This window comes from Neolamprologus brichardi, chromosome 19 (assembly GCF_056152115.1).
Source record: "Neolamprologus brichardi isolate AB-2024 chromosome 19, ASM5615211v1, whole genome shotgun sequence".
Taxonomy (NCBI): Eukaryota; Metazoa; Chordata; class Actinopteri; order Cichliformes; family Cichlidae; genus Neolamprologus; species Neolamprologus brichardi.
In genome coordinates this window covers 1,584,801-1,604,759 of record NC_142122.1, presented here as the reverse complement: position 1 = coordinate 1,604,759, position 19,959 = coordinate 1,584,801, and the positions used below count along the sequence as shown (strand labels likewise).

The 19,959-nt window shown below is 46.2% G+C and overlaps 1 protein-coding gene across 7 annotated transcripts in view; it reads left to right on the top strand.

The window, feature by feature from the left end:
* LOC102788462 (AT-rich interactive domain-containing protein 1B-like) overlaps window positions 1–19,959 on the top strand; it is a 198,077-nt gene that overhangs the window by 70,644 nt on the left and 107,474 nt on the right. For 6 of the 7 annotated variants that reach the window (XM_087833257.1, XM_087833256.1, XM_087833255.1 and 3 more), the window contains exons 3-4: window positions 4,175–4,342; window positions 17,534–17,638. In XM_087833257.1, coding sequence (XP_087689383.1) covers window positions 4,175–4,342; window positions 17,534–17,638 — 273 coding nt within the window. The remainder of the gene's footprint in view (window positions 1–4,174; window positions 4,343–17,533; window positions 17,639–19,959) is intronic. The other variant, XM_087833252.1, reaches the window with a different exon arrangement.

Genomic DNA, 19,959 nt, shown 5'->3' with positions numbered 1-19,959 from the left:
GTACTCAGCAGGTACAGTACATTCATACAGTCGAGCCCAGCAATCAAACAGAAGCTGCATTTGAATGACTCTCTCTTCCCTCCCAAAGCCACAGTGACAGGTTGCTACTTGTTAGACCTCCAGTCTTCCTGCTGCCTCTGTGTACTGATTTGACTGACTGTCGGCATTTCTGCCTCCTTCTCGTTCGGCTCTTCTGCTGCCTTCCCCGACTGTCTGTGTACCTGCTTGTGTTTTTGGCAGCAGCTATTCTCAAATGTTCATTTAACTACAGAAAATCTGTTTTTCAGAATAACCACCTTTGATGTTCTTATCTTAATGACCTTGTAGTACCATATCAGCCTATCAGAGCACTTCGCTCTCGCTCTGCAGGCCTACTTGTTGTTCCTAGAGTATTTAAAAGTAGAGCCTTCAGTTTTCAGGCCCCTCCTCTGTGGAACTAGCTTCCAGTTTGGATTCGGGAGACAGACACTATCTCTACTTTTAAGATTAGGCTTCAAACTTTCCTTTTTGCTAAAGCATATAGTTAGGGCTGGACCAGGTGACCCTGAATCCTCCCTTAGTTATGCTGCAATAGACGTAGGCTGCCGGGGATTCCCATGATGCACTGGGTGTCTTCATTCAGTATGTATTAGTAGACCTCTCTGCACTGAATAATACTTGTCTTTATCCTGTCTTCCTTCTCTCACCCCAACCAATCGCAGCAGATGGCCCCGCCCCTCCCTGAGCCTGGTTCTGCTGGAGGTTTCTTCCTGTTAAAAGGGAGTTTTTCCTTCCCACTGTCGCCAAAGTGCTGCTCATAGGGGGTCATATGATTGTTGGGTGTTTCTCTGTGTTTTATTGTAGGGTCTACTTTACAGTATAAAGCACCTTCAGGTGACTGTTGTTGTGATTTGGCGCTGTGTAAATAAAATAAAATTGAATTGATGGCGCTATAAACTCCTTGGCTGTACATTTACACAGTGGGCTGATGTAGGAGTGGCCCATGCAGACGACAGGGCGATCAGCTGGGAGAGCGGTGTTGTTGAAAGTAGCACATGTTCTGCATTCGGTGATGAAACAGGATGAAGAAACTCAGCCACAGCCATCCATTCACAGCAATTAAAGCCTCTTACACTTCCTGTCAGTGAAAGTCCACTGCTCGCTTTGCTAATGCTTGTGATACGATGATGATGTTGTTGAATGAAGCACTTCTTGTGGAGTCTAATTCAGCCTTAATTCCTCTACAGACTGTCCAAGTGGCTCGATGTGGACAGAGTGTTTCTTTGAACCACATGATACATATCTGAAAAACCTTTGTGTTAGTATTGATGTTAGCGACGTGCTTACAAAGGCTGCATTAATAACTGTCACAAATATTTCCAACATTGTTCAAACCTGTAAATCTGCCACTTGTGTCGACGTGTTTCATCGATGAATCGATTGGTATCATTTCTCACACATGAATGTAGGTTTGATTGTTCTTATCAGGATCGCAGGGACACCACACAGCTGACCTGATAATATGCATGCTAATAATAATATGCATTCATATTAATTCTTGTGCATTCTCGTGTTTATATGAACCTGATTCCTACCTGAGAGCACCACACAGGTGATCCCACACTTTTCCACGACATCATCCGCGTCCACACCTCATAATCAGTGCAGTGGAGGACAGTGGGAGCACTCAGCAGTACAATAAGAGCCACACTAAAAATGAACCATCGCTTTAAAAAATAAAATGTGCAGTTATTTAATCAGTTTGTTCACAGTCCTAGCAGGAGAAGCTGTAATAGCACTAATTACATTAACAGTGGCTTTGATCCATGTAAGGGTCTCTGTGAGCACAATGCAAGGCCTCTAAATGATATGCAGCCACTGTTAGTGCTGCAATCAGCCGGGCAGCCTCAGATAAACAGGAATGCACCTCGTAAAGCCTCACAGGACTCAAACTGTAAGTTTGCTGGTGTATTTACACCTTACAGCAGCTTCCTTCTAATAGAAAACAAAGACAGTTAGCAGTTGTGACACTGATGGGTCCAAACTGCATTTTTATATCCAAATTCAGTTTATTATCTGCTCCTTAGCTTTCCATCCTTTGTAAGGAGAGTATTTGTAGAGGTGCGAACCGAAACGCGCTCTCTCTGCTGGACCTGTTTTTCTGTGATTCGTCTGTCACGCTGCCCACGTCTGTCTGCTCCTCCGTCGATCTGTCACTGTCTGTCCGTATCCGTCGGCCTGCCTGTCATCATATTTGTCTGAGGAGGAAAGAAACCCACCCGTGGTTGTCTGGTCTCGATCTCCATGGCGACCCGATCCTGACCAATCCCGGAACAGCAGCATTCCAGTCGAGACCCGCAGTGTAACGGTGGCCTGTCATCACCGATGGCGGGATAGAGTTGCTTCTGTTAAGTCGGAGTGGCTTTGATCCACAGCTAATGGCGTGTGTGACAGACAGAGAGAGTTTGTTTGTTTCTTACTTTAGCAAATCCCTGTGAACACACGACTGTGCGTTCACTTAAGTGTGTCGGAATCAGATACTGTGTGTGTGTGTGCACGTGCATGTGTGTGTGTGCACGTGCGTGTGTGTGCACGTGCACGTGTGTGCACGTGCACGTGTGTGCACGTGTGTGTGCACATGCATGTGTGTGCATGTGTGCACGTGCATGTGTGTGTGTGTGTGTTTCCCCGGCTTGCAGTAATGAATCCACTGGTGCTGTTGGCATGAGCGGGGCCATGCTATTAACCTCTCTGCCAGCTAGACTGATCTCACCCTGTCTGTCTGTCTCATCGGCCTAATGACACACTCTCACACTCGAAGCACAACACACTCACACACACTCGTGCGCAGAAACCTGTCCTTCCTAATCAAATTTCCACTGAAGTGAAAAGTATTCCACATTGTCCAATCATCTCCATTCAGAGAGTCAAAAAGCTTCTGCCGGTGCGGAGAGAATATTTCTTTTTTTACGAGCCACTCAAAGGAAGGTACTCTTCAAAACTGTTTGAAATGTATTAATCTCAACTGTTGCTCTGCAGCCGGATCAGACTTTTATATTTTTGCACCAGCCATCAGTTTTACGAGTGGGTTTCCTCGCTCACGAGAGTCGCAGTAAAACTCCGGCGTTGCTTTAAATCTGACGAGCGGTGCGGCGGTTACGTCACGGTGGAGTCCCCTCTAACGCCATCCTCTGTAAATCACTCCGAGTCTGAGTTTTACTTTGCCAAGCCTGCCACGGGAGATTTAAAGGGACATTTTAAAGTTTAGGACTCGGGGCGCACGGCTTCGCTCGCGCCCCAAATTACAGCCTGTGTGCACGTTTAATGAGTTTGCGGCAGAGCTCCTGGCGGAATAAAAATAAGCCACATGACATAATGGGGAAGAAATATGACATGAAACGTGCTGTCATATTGCTTCACCCGTGGTCGTAAATGTTGTTTAATAATGTGTGTTTACGTGCACACACGCGTGCACGCGATGAGAAAACCCCAGCCTCCATAGGAAATCCGCAGAGGAGCGAGGAGCACCTGGCGCTGTCTGTAGTCATAACAAATGACAAGAAGGGATTAAGGCTAGATTTGTATTTGTGCCAGCTTGTTACATGCATCCCTGTTCACATTCTCTCTCATAACCACCATGTAATGCAGCATTGGCACTTGGCATGGCTTCGCCCTCCTGAGTTAGTTTTTTAACCGCTCTTGCTCTGCAACGCCGTGGCTCATCCGCGTGTCCCTCATTAAGGTCACGGCCTGGGACGGGGACTACAGTAATATCCGGCGCACTTCATCCCATCTGCGAGCTGTCCGAGTCGGAGTTAATGTAGAGAGCAGGATGCTTTGGCAAGGCGGAGGACATAAAGTTAGCGGTTTCTGCAGCGTGAGTTCATTAGGCAGAGCGCTGCTGGGAGGCGCGTGTCAGCCTGCTCGCAGCTAAATGAAGAGCCTGTCGCTGAGGGACAATCACACGGATTGGAGAAAAAGATAAGGGACAGTTTGTGTAGACCTGTGTGGGATGCTTTTGCTTTTGGCAAATGTATGATTGACTACTGCAGTATGTTACCTGCCACCTGCTTTGATATCCTACTAATTGCACCTGGCACCCTCTCTGCACTGCTTTTAATTTAAAGTGAAAGTCTTGCTCTCAGTCCTGACCTTAATACCTCCCCTCTAACTGTCATGTGGTTGGTTGTTTCAGCAGGTGGTGCCATATGGCCAACAGGGGATGGTTGGGTACAGCCAGCAGCAGCAGCAGCAGCAGCAAGGGGGGCAGCAGGGAACCCCTCCGTACTTCAGCCCCCCTCATCAGACTCCTCCAGGACCGACCCCGAGCTCCTACCTGCAGCCTCGGCCGCCACCGCAACAGGTACCAGCACACGGGCCCTAAACTGAGACCAGCGATGCTTCCTGCAGGAAACAGCTGTGCACACGTTCACGTTTACTTCCCCTTTACATGAGGATAATAATAATTAATCAATACCACAAGGTTTCATCCAAAGCTTTTTAATGTTTGAGTTGTGCTGAGATTGGAAAAAGCATCTCAACAGAGGAACCGTGTGCGTGCACGTGTGTTCATGTCTTTGACCAAAAAGTCTGGTCCCCACATGTTTGAAGATACAGTTGGGTTAGGGTTAAGGAAAGCATCGTGTCAATTAGATGTCCCACAAGATATGAAAACCCGAGTTGTGTGTTTGTGTGTGTCTGTGTGTGTGTGGTCCTCTTTCGCATTATTCATGAGACGTATTTTAGGTAGAGCTCGCTCTCTGCGTTTCCAAATATTTAAGTTTTCTCGAAGCACGCACGCTGTGCAGAAACATTTGCATGCGATGCGTGTTTCTGAGATTGGACAATCACAGCTTATAAACACATATTGTATATTTTCAATGAGCACCGGCCTGCCAGTGCAAAGCGAATCCTCAGAACAACAAAGGGCCTGTTCTGCAGATATGGATCGAGACGTGTCCTGCCAAGTTTCAGCGTGATGCTCTGTAGAAGATTTCCACTGGGAAGCTGGCTTCAAGCAGTTGTTTTTTCAGATTTGAGTGAAGTCTGCCCATGTGTTTCCCATCCACTCTGCAGCCAGAGGGATCCATCTATCAGCCCGCATGGAGCGACTCTGGCTCGCAGTGTTGCCCTGGATCATTACAGAGAGAGCAAAACAGACCAAAGGAAAGAAAATAAAACAGGACAAGACGGGAGAGATTACAGAAGAAGTGGACGGGAAAGGACGGATCAGACTGAAGAGGAGGAAAGAAGATCGGTTTGAACTGGATATGTCAGATTATGGAAACGGTGGTGCTGCGAGCCCTTCCGCAGGATCGTAGCTGATAAAGGCATTTAGTTTAATTCAGTCAGGATTGCCTCAAAAAAGAGCGCTTCAGTGTGAGGCAAAAGGCTGAAGTGGCAAATAAAAAAGTACATAAAATAGCGTGCATGAATATGGACTGAGCATTACCAGTGACATCACAGTGCAGCTGCAGATATGTGGAGATGATATGCATGCAGCCAGTGCACGACTGAGCACTGCAACACGGATCAGCTTTCCCTCTATAATGATGCATGTTATCCTTCATTACATGCATGCAAACAGACGTCATCCAGCACATGCACAGGCCATTAGTAGTTGTTCAGTATCCGCGCAGGCTGACTGCCGGCGGCGGCGGCGGCGGTTAGTTGTTATACTGTGATTTACCGAGACGTAGTTAAAACTTTGGCAGACTTGAACACCGAGCAAAAAGCCATCGTTAGCACAAAAGCAGGTTGTCAAAAAAGGAAATCATCAGTGTTAGCATGAAAATTACTATATGCTGAGTGAATGTTTCAGCCAGCGCGCCTTTTGTCTCACGCTGAAAACGCTCTTCCTCTCGTTTCCTCGCTGAACATGCTCACACACAGACCGTGCAGCCCACTGAGCAAACGTTAGTCACTCTAACCGGGAGCGGCTGAGATCCATGGCCGCGTTGACATTTGGTGACAGTAATGGTGTGTTTTCATCATTGCTGATCACGCGGCGCCAATTGACCCACGCTGACATTTATATACCAGGTAGTTCTGCTCGAGTGCTCCCATTGGCCGGAGCCATTTCACCTGTGCTGATGAGTCCCGTACTGGTTGCTATGCCAACTTCTGTGCTGACCGGGGAGCTGGTCTCCCTCTGTTTTTCATTGTTATGCAAGCGTGCTCCTTTAAGGGCAGGCGCACGAGCTTGTTACGGCTACATGAAAGCCTCGATACCTTCGGCAGCTTCCCACCATCTTTACCTGTAATCACGGCGCCCTTCCTGCGTGTTGAAACAACGGTGCGGCGTTTAATGTTGCTTTAGCACAGCAGGCAGTGAGTCGCCACCTCCTGGTTCCTGCCTGCCTGTCACACTAAAGACCGGCTACATTTATTCTTTCCATCTTCTAATAAGCTCCTGGCTTGGATGCAGTTATGTTGCAGCCTTTACATATTATTAGGAACAAAGTAGATCTTTAGCATGTACAGGCACACATGTGCAAGTGGCCAAACATTTCCAGTATTTCAGCAGTTTGTGCCGCAGTAATTACTGAAAATTCACATTATTGATCATTAAAAAACATGACATTTTAAACATAACAAAACCAAGCAAGCGCGGTGGCATTAAGACAAAGTTAATTGGTCATCGATTGAGCGAGAGAGGAAACAAAATACCAGGAAATACCAGAATAAATTTAAAGAACAAAGAAAGGCGGTCGCCGGCTTTGATTTGGGATCCGAGAGGTAAACACGTTTGGAAAATTGAACGTGCACGGCGAGCTCGGCCGAGATTACAAATAGGTTTTGTGCGCCTTCAGCTCAGCGCTGCATCGCTTTCATTTTTCTGTCCTGAGCGAGCGCGTGGCTGCCTGTCACGTTTGTACTCTGTGTCTGCGTGTACACTAATCAGCCGAGCGCGCCGCGGCAATTCGGAGCTGCGAAAAGGTCAAACGGTGACCTTTGTCTGTGATTCTGGGCTGAAATGAGACATGATGCGAGCCGCACAGAGCGGATTACACGCATACGCGCCATCGCCAGCGTGCGCCAGATTAGGATGTCATTGTGGTATTGACCCCTGTTTTTTGACCCCGCATTACTCTGAGAAATCCAAGCTGAAAAGTTCTTTATTTTGTTCTTCCGGCACTCTCCGCAGTTCCTTTCCCCCACTCCACTCCCATTAACCCGAGCCAGAGGACATCCTCCAGTTGATGGAACCATTCCAGCTGCCTTTGACACAGAATTTGCTCTGCAACCGACCGCTATTAGCTGGTTTTGTAACAAATCGAAGTGAAAACGCCGCCTTTCTTTGAGTCTATTGCACTGCTGTGACCTCATCTGATTGCAAGGAGCAAAGAAGGCTAAAAAGGCATTTCGAAGACATCAAGGCTCATACAAAAAGTAAAAATATATATATATTTTCCACCAGGGAAGGAGTGCGCTTTGAAAAAATAAAAGTGCGTGTGTTGGTAGAGTTTGAATGGCTGTTTGAGATATTTTTAAAGCCATGATTATGAGTAACAGTGAAGTTTGTCCTTTATTTGACCCTTGTTTTTACCACGTGAACTTCTCGATTGTTTGTATACGAACGTGTCAATTTCCACCAAATCCTGTGGGATTAATCCTCTTTAAAAAATCAAATTGTAACAAGAATTACTCCTGCTATGTGGAAAAATATTCAAAAGCCCGTTTTTCTGGAAGTAAAGTTTAAAGACGCCCTATAAATACGGCGACCCTGAGTGTTAGCACCAGACAAATCACTTAAAAGGAGGAAATGTGCCCTTTCTTCCTCTCGATGGCTGTATTACGCTCGACGCAGATTAAGCGAGTGATATTTTGTTACCGTGTTACACACTCTGCCTCGTAAAAACGAAAACGAGAGCGCTATCATTTCAAGAATTTGGAGATAATTTTTTATGGCGTGTTTGCTTTATTGGGTAGTATACAGCACAGTGTGACGGGATCGACTGGAGGGGGAAATGCAACGTTGGCCAACTGCCAGGCTTAAACTCCTAACGCTGTAAGGACACGGCTCTGATCAGCCACTATTTAATGTTTCACTGAGGAACAGTGTGTTAAATTGATGTTTGCAGAGTAATTACATACAGAATATAGGCTTGTTTAAACTCGATGCTGCTTGTTCTATTCAGCGGTTTTGGGGTGACTGCTGCAGTCATCTGGATTTGACTGCTAGCCTTTGGAAAAGGAAGTGAGTGGGGAAAAAATACTACCCATCCCACTCTCTTTGGTGAAACTGATTCCAATTTCTGTGTTGACTGTTTCCCCTTCCTGCCTGAGAGTAGCCCCTGGGGAGGGATGCTTTAGTATAGATGAACTCTCAGCTGATTGGAGGAGACGCGGCCTCTTTGCAGGGACCTACACGGGAGGAAGCTGATTCATTGGGTTAGATGCTTTCTAGTGACTTGAGCACAACGGTTTTCCATCCGTGTCAGCTGTCAGAGGAAAGAAGAAAAACACGACCGGGCTTGCAGGTCTGCTTTTAACGCACTTTCCTTCAGCTTTACCTTGAATTGGAGAGTAACTGCTGCGTGTGTGCCTGCTGTGCGGCGCTGCGTCACTCATCAAGACTCTGAATAGGTGAAAACCTCATGAGAGACGTGCATCTGTAAAATATCAGAAGTAGCAGAGAAAACTGGGAGACAGCCAGGTGGATGCAGATGTTATATTCTGACACCGAGCTATATTTAAATTCTATCTAAAGAACTCCATGAGTGATTCTGCGTTAAGCAGTGCATTTACTTTATTTTACCGGTTATTTTGAGCATTGCAGAGTGTCCAGCTTTACTGCTTCCATGGGAATCCAGAGAGTGGTAGCAGCCCGGTGCTGCTAATCCAGGTGCTGCTAATCCAGGTGCTGCTAATCCAGGTGCTGCTAATCCAGCTGCTGCTAATCCAGGTGCTGCACTGGATGAATTCGTTATCAGAGTGTGAGCACATCTGTAAAAGCAGACATTTTGCCAGTTTGTTGCACTGAAGAAGTGCACATTCCAGCAAATTCCCCCCAAGGTCAGATTGTGCAACGCTCAGAGAAACTGCAAAAACCCGAGAGTGTGTTCGGGGTTAAAGTTCACGTCAGTACAATTAGAGCCTGAGCAGGTAGGACCTGTTTGGTAGGGTTGCTGGAGAAAGAACCACAAGGCTGCAGGAACAACGACGACACCAGAGTGCAGATGTTCGTCTGTGATGAGGAAACCCAGCACCTCACAGCAGCTGTCAGCACGGCGGAGGAGGGATGAAGATTTGAGTGGGCCTTGACCTCCTCTGTGTACCAAAGTGAGGCCATCTGTGTGACTAAAGCTCAAACCGGGTCATCGACAGGACAACGATCCCAGCACGGCAGCAGAGCTCCAACAGAACGACCGAAGAACAAAAGAGTCGATAAAATAAGGACAAAGGAAACGTGTAAACATTTATTTGAAAAAGTAAAAACTAAACTAACCTTACAACCGCAAAGGAATCAGATTACTTTAATGCACCGTTTTGTAACACATTACGGAGATTTGCATACATGTCAAATTCCCACATACGGGTTCATCGATTGGGCCCACTTCCAGTTTGTCATTTCCTGTCTGTCACCTCTCCACCCGGCTCCAGCAGCAGGCCCTTTCCCCCACCCTCCGCCACCCCCGCTTTTAATCACACCAGGTTAATTAAAAGGCCACGGTGCCTTTCTGTGGCCCCCGCCCCCCTCTGACTTTATTACCCCCTCGCTGTATACTTGCTCAGCTGCCTCACAAACTCTTTCAATCACACGGAAATGGGAGCTCACCTTGGTGACGGCGGAGAGGTTGAGGGGAAGGAGAGGAGGAAATGAGAGCCGTGGAGCGGCGTGTGTGTGTGATTGAATAGGAAGTGATAGGAGTTGGAGTAAAGGTGTGCGTGTGTGTTGTGGGGGCATGGTGTGTGTGTGGGTGGGTGGGGCACCTAAAGTTCAATGTCATTAATTGGTCACCATTTGAATATTAAGTGAAGAACTCTGTTAATTAACGGGATATTAAAAGTGCTGCTGGCTGGAAGGGGGGGCGGCGGAGGGAGGGGTGGGGTAGGCTGCGGAAATGGAGGGCATATGGCGAGATAGAGAGGAGGAGGAGAGAGAGAGCGAGCGAGCGAGGCTGGGCGCAAGGTGATAAGAGGGAGAGAGAGACGTCCGTGGGTAAAGGTCTGGCAGTGGTAATTTGCGGAGAGCCGCGTTAATTGTCATAACCTTTTAAATGGCAGAGTTTATCGGAGTCCTCTAAATGTCCCCGCATATCGCCACGGCAACCCCGGGCCTGCCACTCTGTGATTGGCCACCGCTGACGAGCACTTAAGCTTGATGAGTTTTCAGCACGAAACTAAATGATAAATGTGAAAATATATATTTAAAGCACATACAGTATGTCAGCTCGCGTTGTGTACGAGCACGTGTGACAGCGCGTCTGCAAGTGTTTGAGACAATGTTTTTCATTCAGCGCGCGCGCGGTTTTTTCTTTTACCTCCACATTGACTGACACTCGCTAATTGCTCGGCCAGAATCCGCCAATGTTTTTTCTCTCCCTTTTTTCCCTCTTTTTTTGATTTATGTTTGTTTTTGTACAGCCGGAGCTGCAATTCAAATGCAAATGAACGAGAACAGGAGAGGTGTTTTTGGAACGGTTAGGACAATCATAATGGCTCAGAAAGAAAGGGGGCCGGTAGTTAGCGGCACAGCACCCTGGGGGCCTCATTTAGCTGCCATTTGTTAGGAAATGCCGCTACATTTGTTCCTGGATACAGACTTCACAGACAGGGAGAGAAAGAGAAAACACCAAAAAAGAATGTCACAGTCAAAGTCGAGCTCGCCAACACGATAGCGTTCCTCCGCGCTTCAGCGAAAGTCATGTGGGTGTACACCGGTTTGGGTGGATGTCCTCTTTTAAATGTGAGCCAAAGCAATTGAAGTGAATGGGCGGCCGGGGGTGGCGGTGACAGGGACTTGCAAAGACTGTATGAAGTGAAGATGGTTAAAAAGACGGGCTTTTATTTGATTAGCCTGTGTAGAGGAATAAAACATGAAAGCCCTGGCAGTGGCAGCTAGCGCCGTTAGCTGTGACATCACTCCTGGGGGAAGGCCTGTACACAAGCCGCGTGTGTGTCTGTGTTTGTATAAGCAAACAGGAAAGCTTGCTCGAGGCTGTGCGTGCACACGTGTGCGTCCGCGTGTGTGTCGTCTCTTTGTGCTAAAGGTCAGGGGGATCGCTGCGATAGCATCCAATCTGAAGGACACAGCACTAGAACAGGTCCTGCTACAAATGGACCTATTAAGATAGACTTGTGAGCAGAGCGTGTGTGTGTGTGCATCAAGGCAAGCGCACACGTCCTCGTGAACGCAGCTATTTCCATTCAAATGCTCACCTTTTCCCTGATGATAATAACGGCTGTATGTTGGAATAAACCAATCATTTACACAGACGGGCAGTGACAAAAGCAGCAATGCATTTCAGCTGCACGTGCAACAGCAGCGTCTTTCAAATATCCTAAAATGGATCAAAACATCCAAGAGTCAAGGAAATATGAAAGGCAGGAACATGATAACGGCGGCGATTTGTCCCGTTTTGCAGCACAGAGTTTGCTCTCACTGCTGATTGTTGCTTCAATTATAGTTCAGTCAGCCTGATTGGTGCGAGCGTGTGTGTGTGTGTGTGTGCGCGAACGCGGGTGTTGAATATGGATGTCCTGCCTCCCTCCCCCACCTCCCCCGCCCCGCCTCTCCCGGGTGTGTGTTATGTTTTTTTTTTTAAACCAACGTTTCCTTTGTTAACAGCTCCGACAAATGAATAAAAAAATACTGTATTCAACGGTAATTACTGACATTCAAGACATCCACGGACCAGCACGTCCTTAAACCTGAACAGCACAACAGTTTGATTGTCAGCGACTCGCAAAACAACACGAGTGCGGCTCGGTCCACGGCCGCAGGCGAGCTGGGTGATTGTGATGGCGTATGAATGAAACGCACAACTTTTACTCCGGGGACCAGTGAGGCGGTGGGTTTTCTCTCGCTTTGTGACTTGTTCTGTGTCTTTATTATTATTATAATTCATTTTTTATGTTAAGCCACAGGAAGCACTTGGTTGGGTTTTACGAAGCTTCTCCCAGGAGATTTTTCTGCCAAGGGTTAGCGTGACCTTTGCATCACATGACTGACACAGTATGTGGGTGTGCATGTGGACAACAGAGATGCCCTGTCCTTGCTGTGATATGGCGAGAGGTGGTGGCCAAATGCATGCATGTGTGTGTGTGTGTGTGCATGCAGAAATAGGGCCTCTCTCCTAAAGACATGCAATTAAGCTTAATTTTTAATGAATATTAATGGCATTAGCGTCAGATTTTGTGGAGATGTGCATTTGCTAAGGTGCAGGGCAATTGGGGGGGTGACTAATTTATTTGGTAGTCATGAGCAGAGGAGACGGGAAGAAGAGAAACAGGAGGTGTGGAGGTGATGTTGATGAAAGGAATCAGAGTGGAGGAAGGGGTGGTGATGGAGACGTGTCAGTGGGATGGAAGCAGGAAGCAGGAAGCAAGAGGAGGGTTGCAAATAAAAACAGAGGAGGGTAGATTTTGAGTGAAGGTTAGCAGAAAAAGTAGAAATAAATAGAATATATTAGGGGAGGAAAGCAGAGTGGAAATAAAAATCATTTTCCTCCATTCTGAGCAGCAGGCAGGATTTGAGCAGGACGCTGCGCTGCCCCCACAGCAGCTGCACAGATGTTCACGTCCATGTTATGTACAGTGTAGATTAAGCGAGCCACATATTTTCATCACGGCTCAAGAACGAATAAAAAGAAACGACGATCAAGACGGCTGTCAGTCAAACTCAGCTTCACTTAAACGCTTGAATTTGGCTCTGCTCGCTCTCTGTTGTTTCCGCCGTGCCATCAAATAGCTTTTGCTCGCTGTCATTCGAGCTTCATTGCTTTTTATTTTATTTCTTTCTTTCCCAAGACAGACAATCAAACTCATACAAGCAAAGCGAGGCAACATTTCACCTTGCTCCCTGCTGGAATAGAGAGCGGGAAAGTGTGCGGTGCAACCAACCAAGAAGGCCCGATACAACCTTCTTAAATGAGCTGTGAGCCGAAAAGAAAAGAAAGCGTAAGATGCGTGTCGTGATTACCGTTTGAGCGCGGCCTCCGTGTTTCGATATAGAAACAGAATAAATCCCAGGCTGGAATTTTTGCGAGTTACTTTTAAAAGCGCTCGAAAGTCTGGAAAACAAGTCGACGGCGCGCAAACAGCCACGCGTTTCCCCGCTCGCCGGCTGACTCGCGCTCCTGAGTGGCTGGGATTAAGGTGGTGCTGCAATATTGATTTACGTCTGCATAAAGCCTCTGCGGCTCTATATATTACACCACATTCAGCAGTCATCTATTCAATCAAATCTAATATTACACTGCCTCTCCACACAGCTGTCTAATAGCATTTAACTCACAGTTTGATTCCTGCGTTCCCTCATGTACTTCAAACGCTTGCCTTCAATATCCTTCGTTCGTGTCTACTATGCCAAGATGAAGTCTTTTGAAAAGCACGGAGGATGAATGAGTGTGTGTGCGTGTGCGTGTGTGAAGACAGGATTAGCTGTGGCCTTAGGCTTAAGGTATGGAGTTGAGTGTATTTTAGAAGCTTCTAAATTAGCTGGGAAATGGGATTTTGAGACAATGGACTGGAAAAAACTCAAATGAAAGGATGCACTCGCAGCACTCCTTCATTTGCCTCTGATGTTGTTCCGCTCTCACTTTTTTCCAGCCTTCATCTTTTCTCCTTCCCCGTCCCTCCCTCCCTCCCTCCCTCCCCCCTCTCGGTCCATATTACAGTTGACAGTAATGATGTAAGAACATGAGTGTAAACAGTAGTATGAACCTCACTTTGACCCACTTAAAACAGAAATCCCCCCGAGTATGTGCGCTCACACTAGAGACTCATGCCTGAGTAAATATTGGAGTTGGGTCAGCAGCCGCTCGTCTGTATCCGTGCACGTGTCCACCTCTCCCAAACCCCCCGCTCCTCCTCCCTCCTTTCCCGGGCCGTTATTTACCTGTGGAGGTGCGCTTGTGTCTAAGCTGGGTCTCTGTGTAATAAAAGCCTGACGTTTGGCGTGCATCCAGCCCTCCCTCCCCCTCGTGACAAACACGGGGGGGTCGTGCACAAACACACGGTTTGCCGAGGGCCCTGACAAGGAAACTAGCATGGCTTTCTTTTTAAAATAGCACCTCCATTCTTCGCCGTGAGCCTGTTGTTAACGTCTCCGTGCACACACCCACATCTGGGAGGACGCGTGACCCAGTGATTGGTCCCATCGTGCTGTTCCGGGGTTTCCCCTCCAGCTAAGGAGGGGTGCTGGTGTGAAGTGATGAGCTGGTGGGGCGTGATTATTGCTCCGTGTTTGATTTATTTCGGTGACTGATTTCATTTCGTTTTTATTATTCGAGATGAAAAAGTGACATCAGCCGCAGAGCATCGTGCTGTTGGAGACTTTAGACTCTTTAAATGTGTTTTAGATGAAATTAAAATGGACGTGACAGTTCAAAGATTTTGTTTCTACGTTTAAAAGAACAAATTTATGTAAAGCTACATTCTGAAGCAAAATATCCAATAACAGTATCGATGCTACTGATGTTTGGATGGATCCAGTCACCTCTGACTGCAGCGTTGCCACATGCAGAGACACAATAATAAAAAACAACAACACAAGAAATCTGTTATCAGTCTCCTTTGTTTTGTCACCTACACAGATTTATTAGGGGTGGGGGAAAAAATGGATACTGTGTAGCATGGTGATGTTTTGTTTGCTAATAATGTATGGATACAGGCACAGCAGAAATCGATATTTTGTTACAAAAAGGTTTTTGTGCTCTGACTTCAGAGCATGTTGATCCTTTTTCTGAGCAAGAATCCTGACATTCCTTCACTGTCCAAATGTGTTTAACTTGTTTTTGGCAGCAATAAACATGACAGTTTACTTATTTTAATTTAAGACATGTTTTATTTTAATTAAGTTTAAAACTTTTTTATTTAATGTAAAATTATATTTTGTTTTAATTTACTTTCAAATTCTTCAGTTGCTGAAGGGGCTGCATAGTTTTCATAAACTGCATAGTTCAGAATAGCTATAATTGTACCAGATGGTTGTTCAGTTAAGTTGGACTAGACTGTAATACAAACCGTTCAGTTTGTCAACAATCAAACTGAAATGAGAGAAAGACTGAGTGTGAGACTTTGATATTAGAGAAAATGAATATTGATAAAGTTTACCTTTATGTACAGAATCTGAATATCGCAAAATATTTTTAAAAATTGCAATAATATCGTATCGTGCGTTGTGTGGTGATTCCCACCTCTAAGATTTAAGTGTGAACATGAAATAAGTAAACTGTCATGTTTATTGCTGCCAAAAACAAGTTAAACACATTTGGACAGTGAAGGAATGTCAGGATTCTTGCTCAGAAAAAGGATCAACATGCTCTGAAGTCAGAGCACAAAAACTTTTTTGTAACAAAATATCGATTTCTGCTGTCCCTGTATCCATACATTATTAGCAAACAAAATATCACCATGCTACAATGTATCCATTTTTTTCCCCCAATAATAAAAAACAACAACACAAGTTATCCGTCATCAGTCTCCTTTGTTTTGTCACCTACACAGATTTAAGTGTGAACATGTGAAACATGTTGTTTAAAAATGTCACCTTGTGACGTTCTTATTTGGAGTTTCCTGTTTCCATAAGAAGCAATCAGTCACTTCGTAATGCATCGTTTAGTTCAGTTGGACTGTTTCCAGTTTAGATTTTGAGAAAGTGAAATATGTAAAACGGTGAAATCAGAACAATCCCAGTGTCAGCTGTGGAGAGGATTACGTGATGAAACATTAACAACATGTGAAGCAGTTTGAGGGACATGAAGCAAAGCGACGCTCCAGGACCAGCTTCAGGAGCCGTACTTTAAACGTCTGTGGAGTTTATTTAAACACTTTTATGAACACTTCAGGAAACATCGGGTGTTTAAAAAGCATTCGGCTGTTTTTGATTCGGTGCATTAGTGAAGAACTTATTTAAATGTGTATTTAAACATGAGGCGAGCTGAGTTTAATCGTGTTCCACGTTAAATAAAAGGGAAAAATGAAAGTGCTTCACTTTATATATAAAAGGCATCAAGGTAAAATAGGTAAGCATCAAAAAGCAAAGTATAAAAAGTCATTTAGGCGAACAGCAGAAGTTGCAGTGAGTGTGTCACCTTCCCTGTGTGCTGTTAAAGCTGCCTCCACACAGAAGCTTAAGAAACCAACTCCATATCAGATTTTCTTAAGGATCTCCAGACGTGCCGTATTATTCCTACATCGTTTCTAGCCTGGATCCACAAACGATTACACATTTAATGCTCTAATAATAGATCAATTTTCACATGATACATCTCTCGCCGTGGAGGATAATCTCCAGCTACAAAATTATATCACCTCTCTGACAGGAATATTGCCCACCTACTACAATATAATCACACAACAGATAAGAAATCAAACTGTGGGGAAAAATGGATTTTCAAAGTAAAATACCCGAAGACGTGTGTTTGCGTGCGGCGTGCGTGTACTGTATATTACGCGGGCACTTGTGCGTGATCTCTCGCTGTGTCTCGCCGATCAGTTATCACTAATCCTTCCACTCGGAGCTCTTTAACAAGTTGCTATTGTGCCGCAGACGCTTAACATGATGGAGGAACGACCGTCGTGGTGAATGAAAAGAAGAGTGAGAGGGAAGGAGGGAGAGATGCAGAGGGAGGGAGAGGGCAACACCTCCGACAATGGCGAGAAAATTGGTTTACACTAGATAGGCTCGTGATTACAGAGGGAAAGAAAATGACTTGGATTGAACAATGGGAGTGCGTGCACGGGTGTGTGTTTGTGCGAGCGTGCGTATGTCTGGAGGATTAGTGGGTGGTTAGGCGAGGATTTGGTTGAAATGAATTGGTGGCTATGGCGTGCTGATGGGTGTGTGTTTGGATGCTGTACTGTAACGCTCGCTGTGAAACGGCCTCTTTGTGTTCAGACTTGATCTAACTGGGAATGTTTGTTGCGGTCCTGCAAACCCAACGCTCCGCACACGCTCGTCATCACGGCTGAAGACGCTCAATCTGTGATGTAACTGATACTTCAGCTCCAGGATGCTCAGCGGTTTAGCTCGTGCCCCCAGTATTAATGAGGAGAACAAAGATGTGTTGACTGTTTTTTCTCGTGTGCATTTAAGCAGGAATCCTGTTTTCAACAAGAATCCACATTTGAGTATCAGAGCGTGGAGAGCGTCTCCCGAAGGCACGGTGTTTTGCACCTGCTGTAACAAGACTGCTCTGAAGCGAGCACCTTTATGTGGCGACGTCCATCGCCACCATCGGGCAAAGCGGGTGTTGAGTTTGTGAGATTCCGGTTTAGAAAAGCGGGCGGATACTTTGTGACGTCAACAAACGCAGAAAAAAATATTTTTGAACCTTCTCCTCAGTGACACGGCGTTCCCTTCTTTCTGCCTGTTTCTCTTTAGGAGGCCCAGCAGGAGAGCTACAGCGTCAGGGGTCCTACCCCAGGGAATTCTGGGAAGGCTAACAATGAGGATAACGTCCCCCACGACCGCCCCTCTAGTCTGCCGGTGAGTGATTGACAGTCGTGCGCTGCTGCACAAATCATCGTTCAGTCAAACCTCAAAGATGCATCGTGGTCATTTTTGACCGCACGTCCACCTCACTGTCCAATCAGATTCTTCCGCCCACCCTGTGACCTGCCCCTTTCTCTGATGTCTCAGGGGGGTTTGCTCATTTCAGAGCTCACGTCTGTGTTTTGACTGGCGTCCACGCCAAAGGCGTAAAGGCCCAGATGTGTCGCGTCCCGGTCTGTAGCGCCGTCCCCTCGCTCACACATACGGCCACGAGCACAGAAAAGCATATGCACCGACGCAGACGCTGCTTCTGCGCGACGCAGTCACACATGCAAACCCACAAGCGCTGCCTGCTGGCGTACGGGCGAGCTGAAAAGCACGGAGCAGGTTGGCTGGAGGAGTAATTGAGAAGAAATGGTGAGAGCAGGCTGATCCACGGAGGGAGACATGTGGGCTGCTCTCCTTTTTTTCTTTTGGCCAACCTCATCGCTTCTTACTCCATCATCTCTCTCTGCTTGCAGCTCTGCAGCATTTTCAAGAATAGAATAAATAGACATTTGCAAATGGTTGCAAATATTGGCTCTGCTTGAGGTGTGTGCAGTTTAATTTACTCCATACTTTGGAGCAGCCCCAGGAACGACTGAATAAACTGCAAGAAAAGCTCAATTAAGTGTCTGAACTTGAGTTGAGCCGTAATATTCTTGGTGCACGGACACTTCTGAAGTCTGTGCTCGGCTTTGTTTGTCGTCCTCGTGCACACGTGTCCATAATGTGCTAACAGTATGTGGCCCGTTTCATCTTTTTTCCTTCCTTTTCACTCTCCCACACTCTTTAGCCTCCTTCCCTTTCACTCTCTGTCTTTCTCTCTAAAGCAGCATCATGAAAGCTCTTTCTCCCCCCTTGTGCTATAATGAGAAATGGCCTTGATGTATCGGTGTGTGAATCCGGAGCGAGACGAGGCGAGGAGCCGCTGCGGTCGCGGGGGCCGATCCATTTGAACCAGCACCACCATCACCCCGCGTTCCCTCGCCACTTTAATCCCGGCGTTTTACCCCTTGGGTTCTCCGTGTGTTTTCACATCCCATCCAAAGCGTGCGGCTCGCCCAGATCCTAATCGGCGGCAAGTTTTGATGAGAGACACAGAGAGGGAGAGATGGATAGATAGAAGAGGAGAGAGAAATCGCTCGGCATTTGCCAGGCTCTTCCTGCAAGCTGTCACGGCAGAGATGAGCCGCTTTTTTCCCCTTTCCTCCCCTCTCTTTCTCACTCTCACCGGCATTTGATGTCAGATCTAAAGCTGCTGTCATCTTTTCCCCCCTTTCTCTCCGCCAGGAGGGAGGGAGCGCGGGTCGGCAGAGTGTCACGTTGTTGTTTTGGGACGAGGCTGCTGTGTGATGTGGCGGGATTTTTGAAGGAAGACCAAAGGGAGAAGTGCTTTAGTGACTTATCACAAATGCAAGTCACACTTCCCCTCGGGACTCGGGAAATGTATCGGAGATATGGAGCGCCTTGTATTCTGTATCGCTGTACAGTATCTGTATTGTTAATGTGAAATCACCGTCCTTTAATGTTTCTGGTAGGTTGCATCCTGCAGCTGGTCGTATGTGTGCGTTTCCACGTAGCTTCAGTCCTGATATTGAGTCACGCATGAGTGTGGGTCTCTGATTTCAGCCTTTTTGATCTATTTAGAATAACACATCAGCATTTGTTTAGCATTATTGCGTGTACCTGTTTGGATTTGGGAGACAGACACTATCTCTACTTTTAAGATTAGTCTTAAAACTTTCCTTTCCTGAATCCTCCCTGAGTCATGCTGGATGTTTCTTCCTTTTAAAAGGGAGTTTTTCCTCCCTACTGTCACCAAGTGCTCGGGCATAGGGGGTCGTCAAGTTGTTGTCTGTACCTTAGAGCAGCGGTCTCCAACCTTTTTTGCGCCACGGACCGGTTTATGCCCGACAATATTTTCATGGACCGGCCTTTAAGGTGTCGCGGATAAATACAACAAAATAAAACTAGTACCGGTACCAAAAAAAGAAGATTTATTCATAACACACGTGAAAAGACCCAGGAAAACTGAGTAAACGATAAAAACGATAACAAAATAACGCTGAAAACTGATAAAAACCCTGAAAACTAAACATTTCATTTGAAAAACTCTGTTATATTTAGAGCACCTTTTCAGTGGAATAAGTTGCCTTATGCAATTAAAGAATTGGCTTCTATTCATAATTTTAAAAATCACCTAAAAGCCTATTTAGGCTGTTTTTAATTTATTTGTAAATATTGTAAGAGGGTAATGTCACCTGTAATGGAAA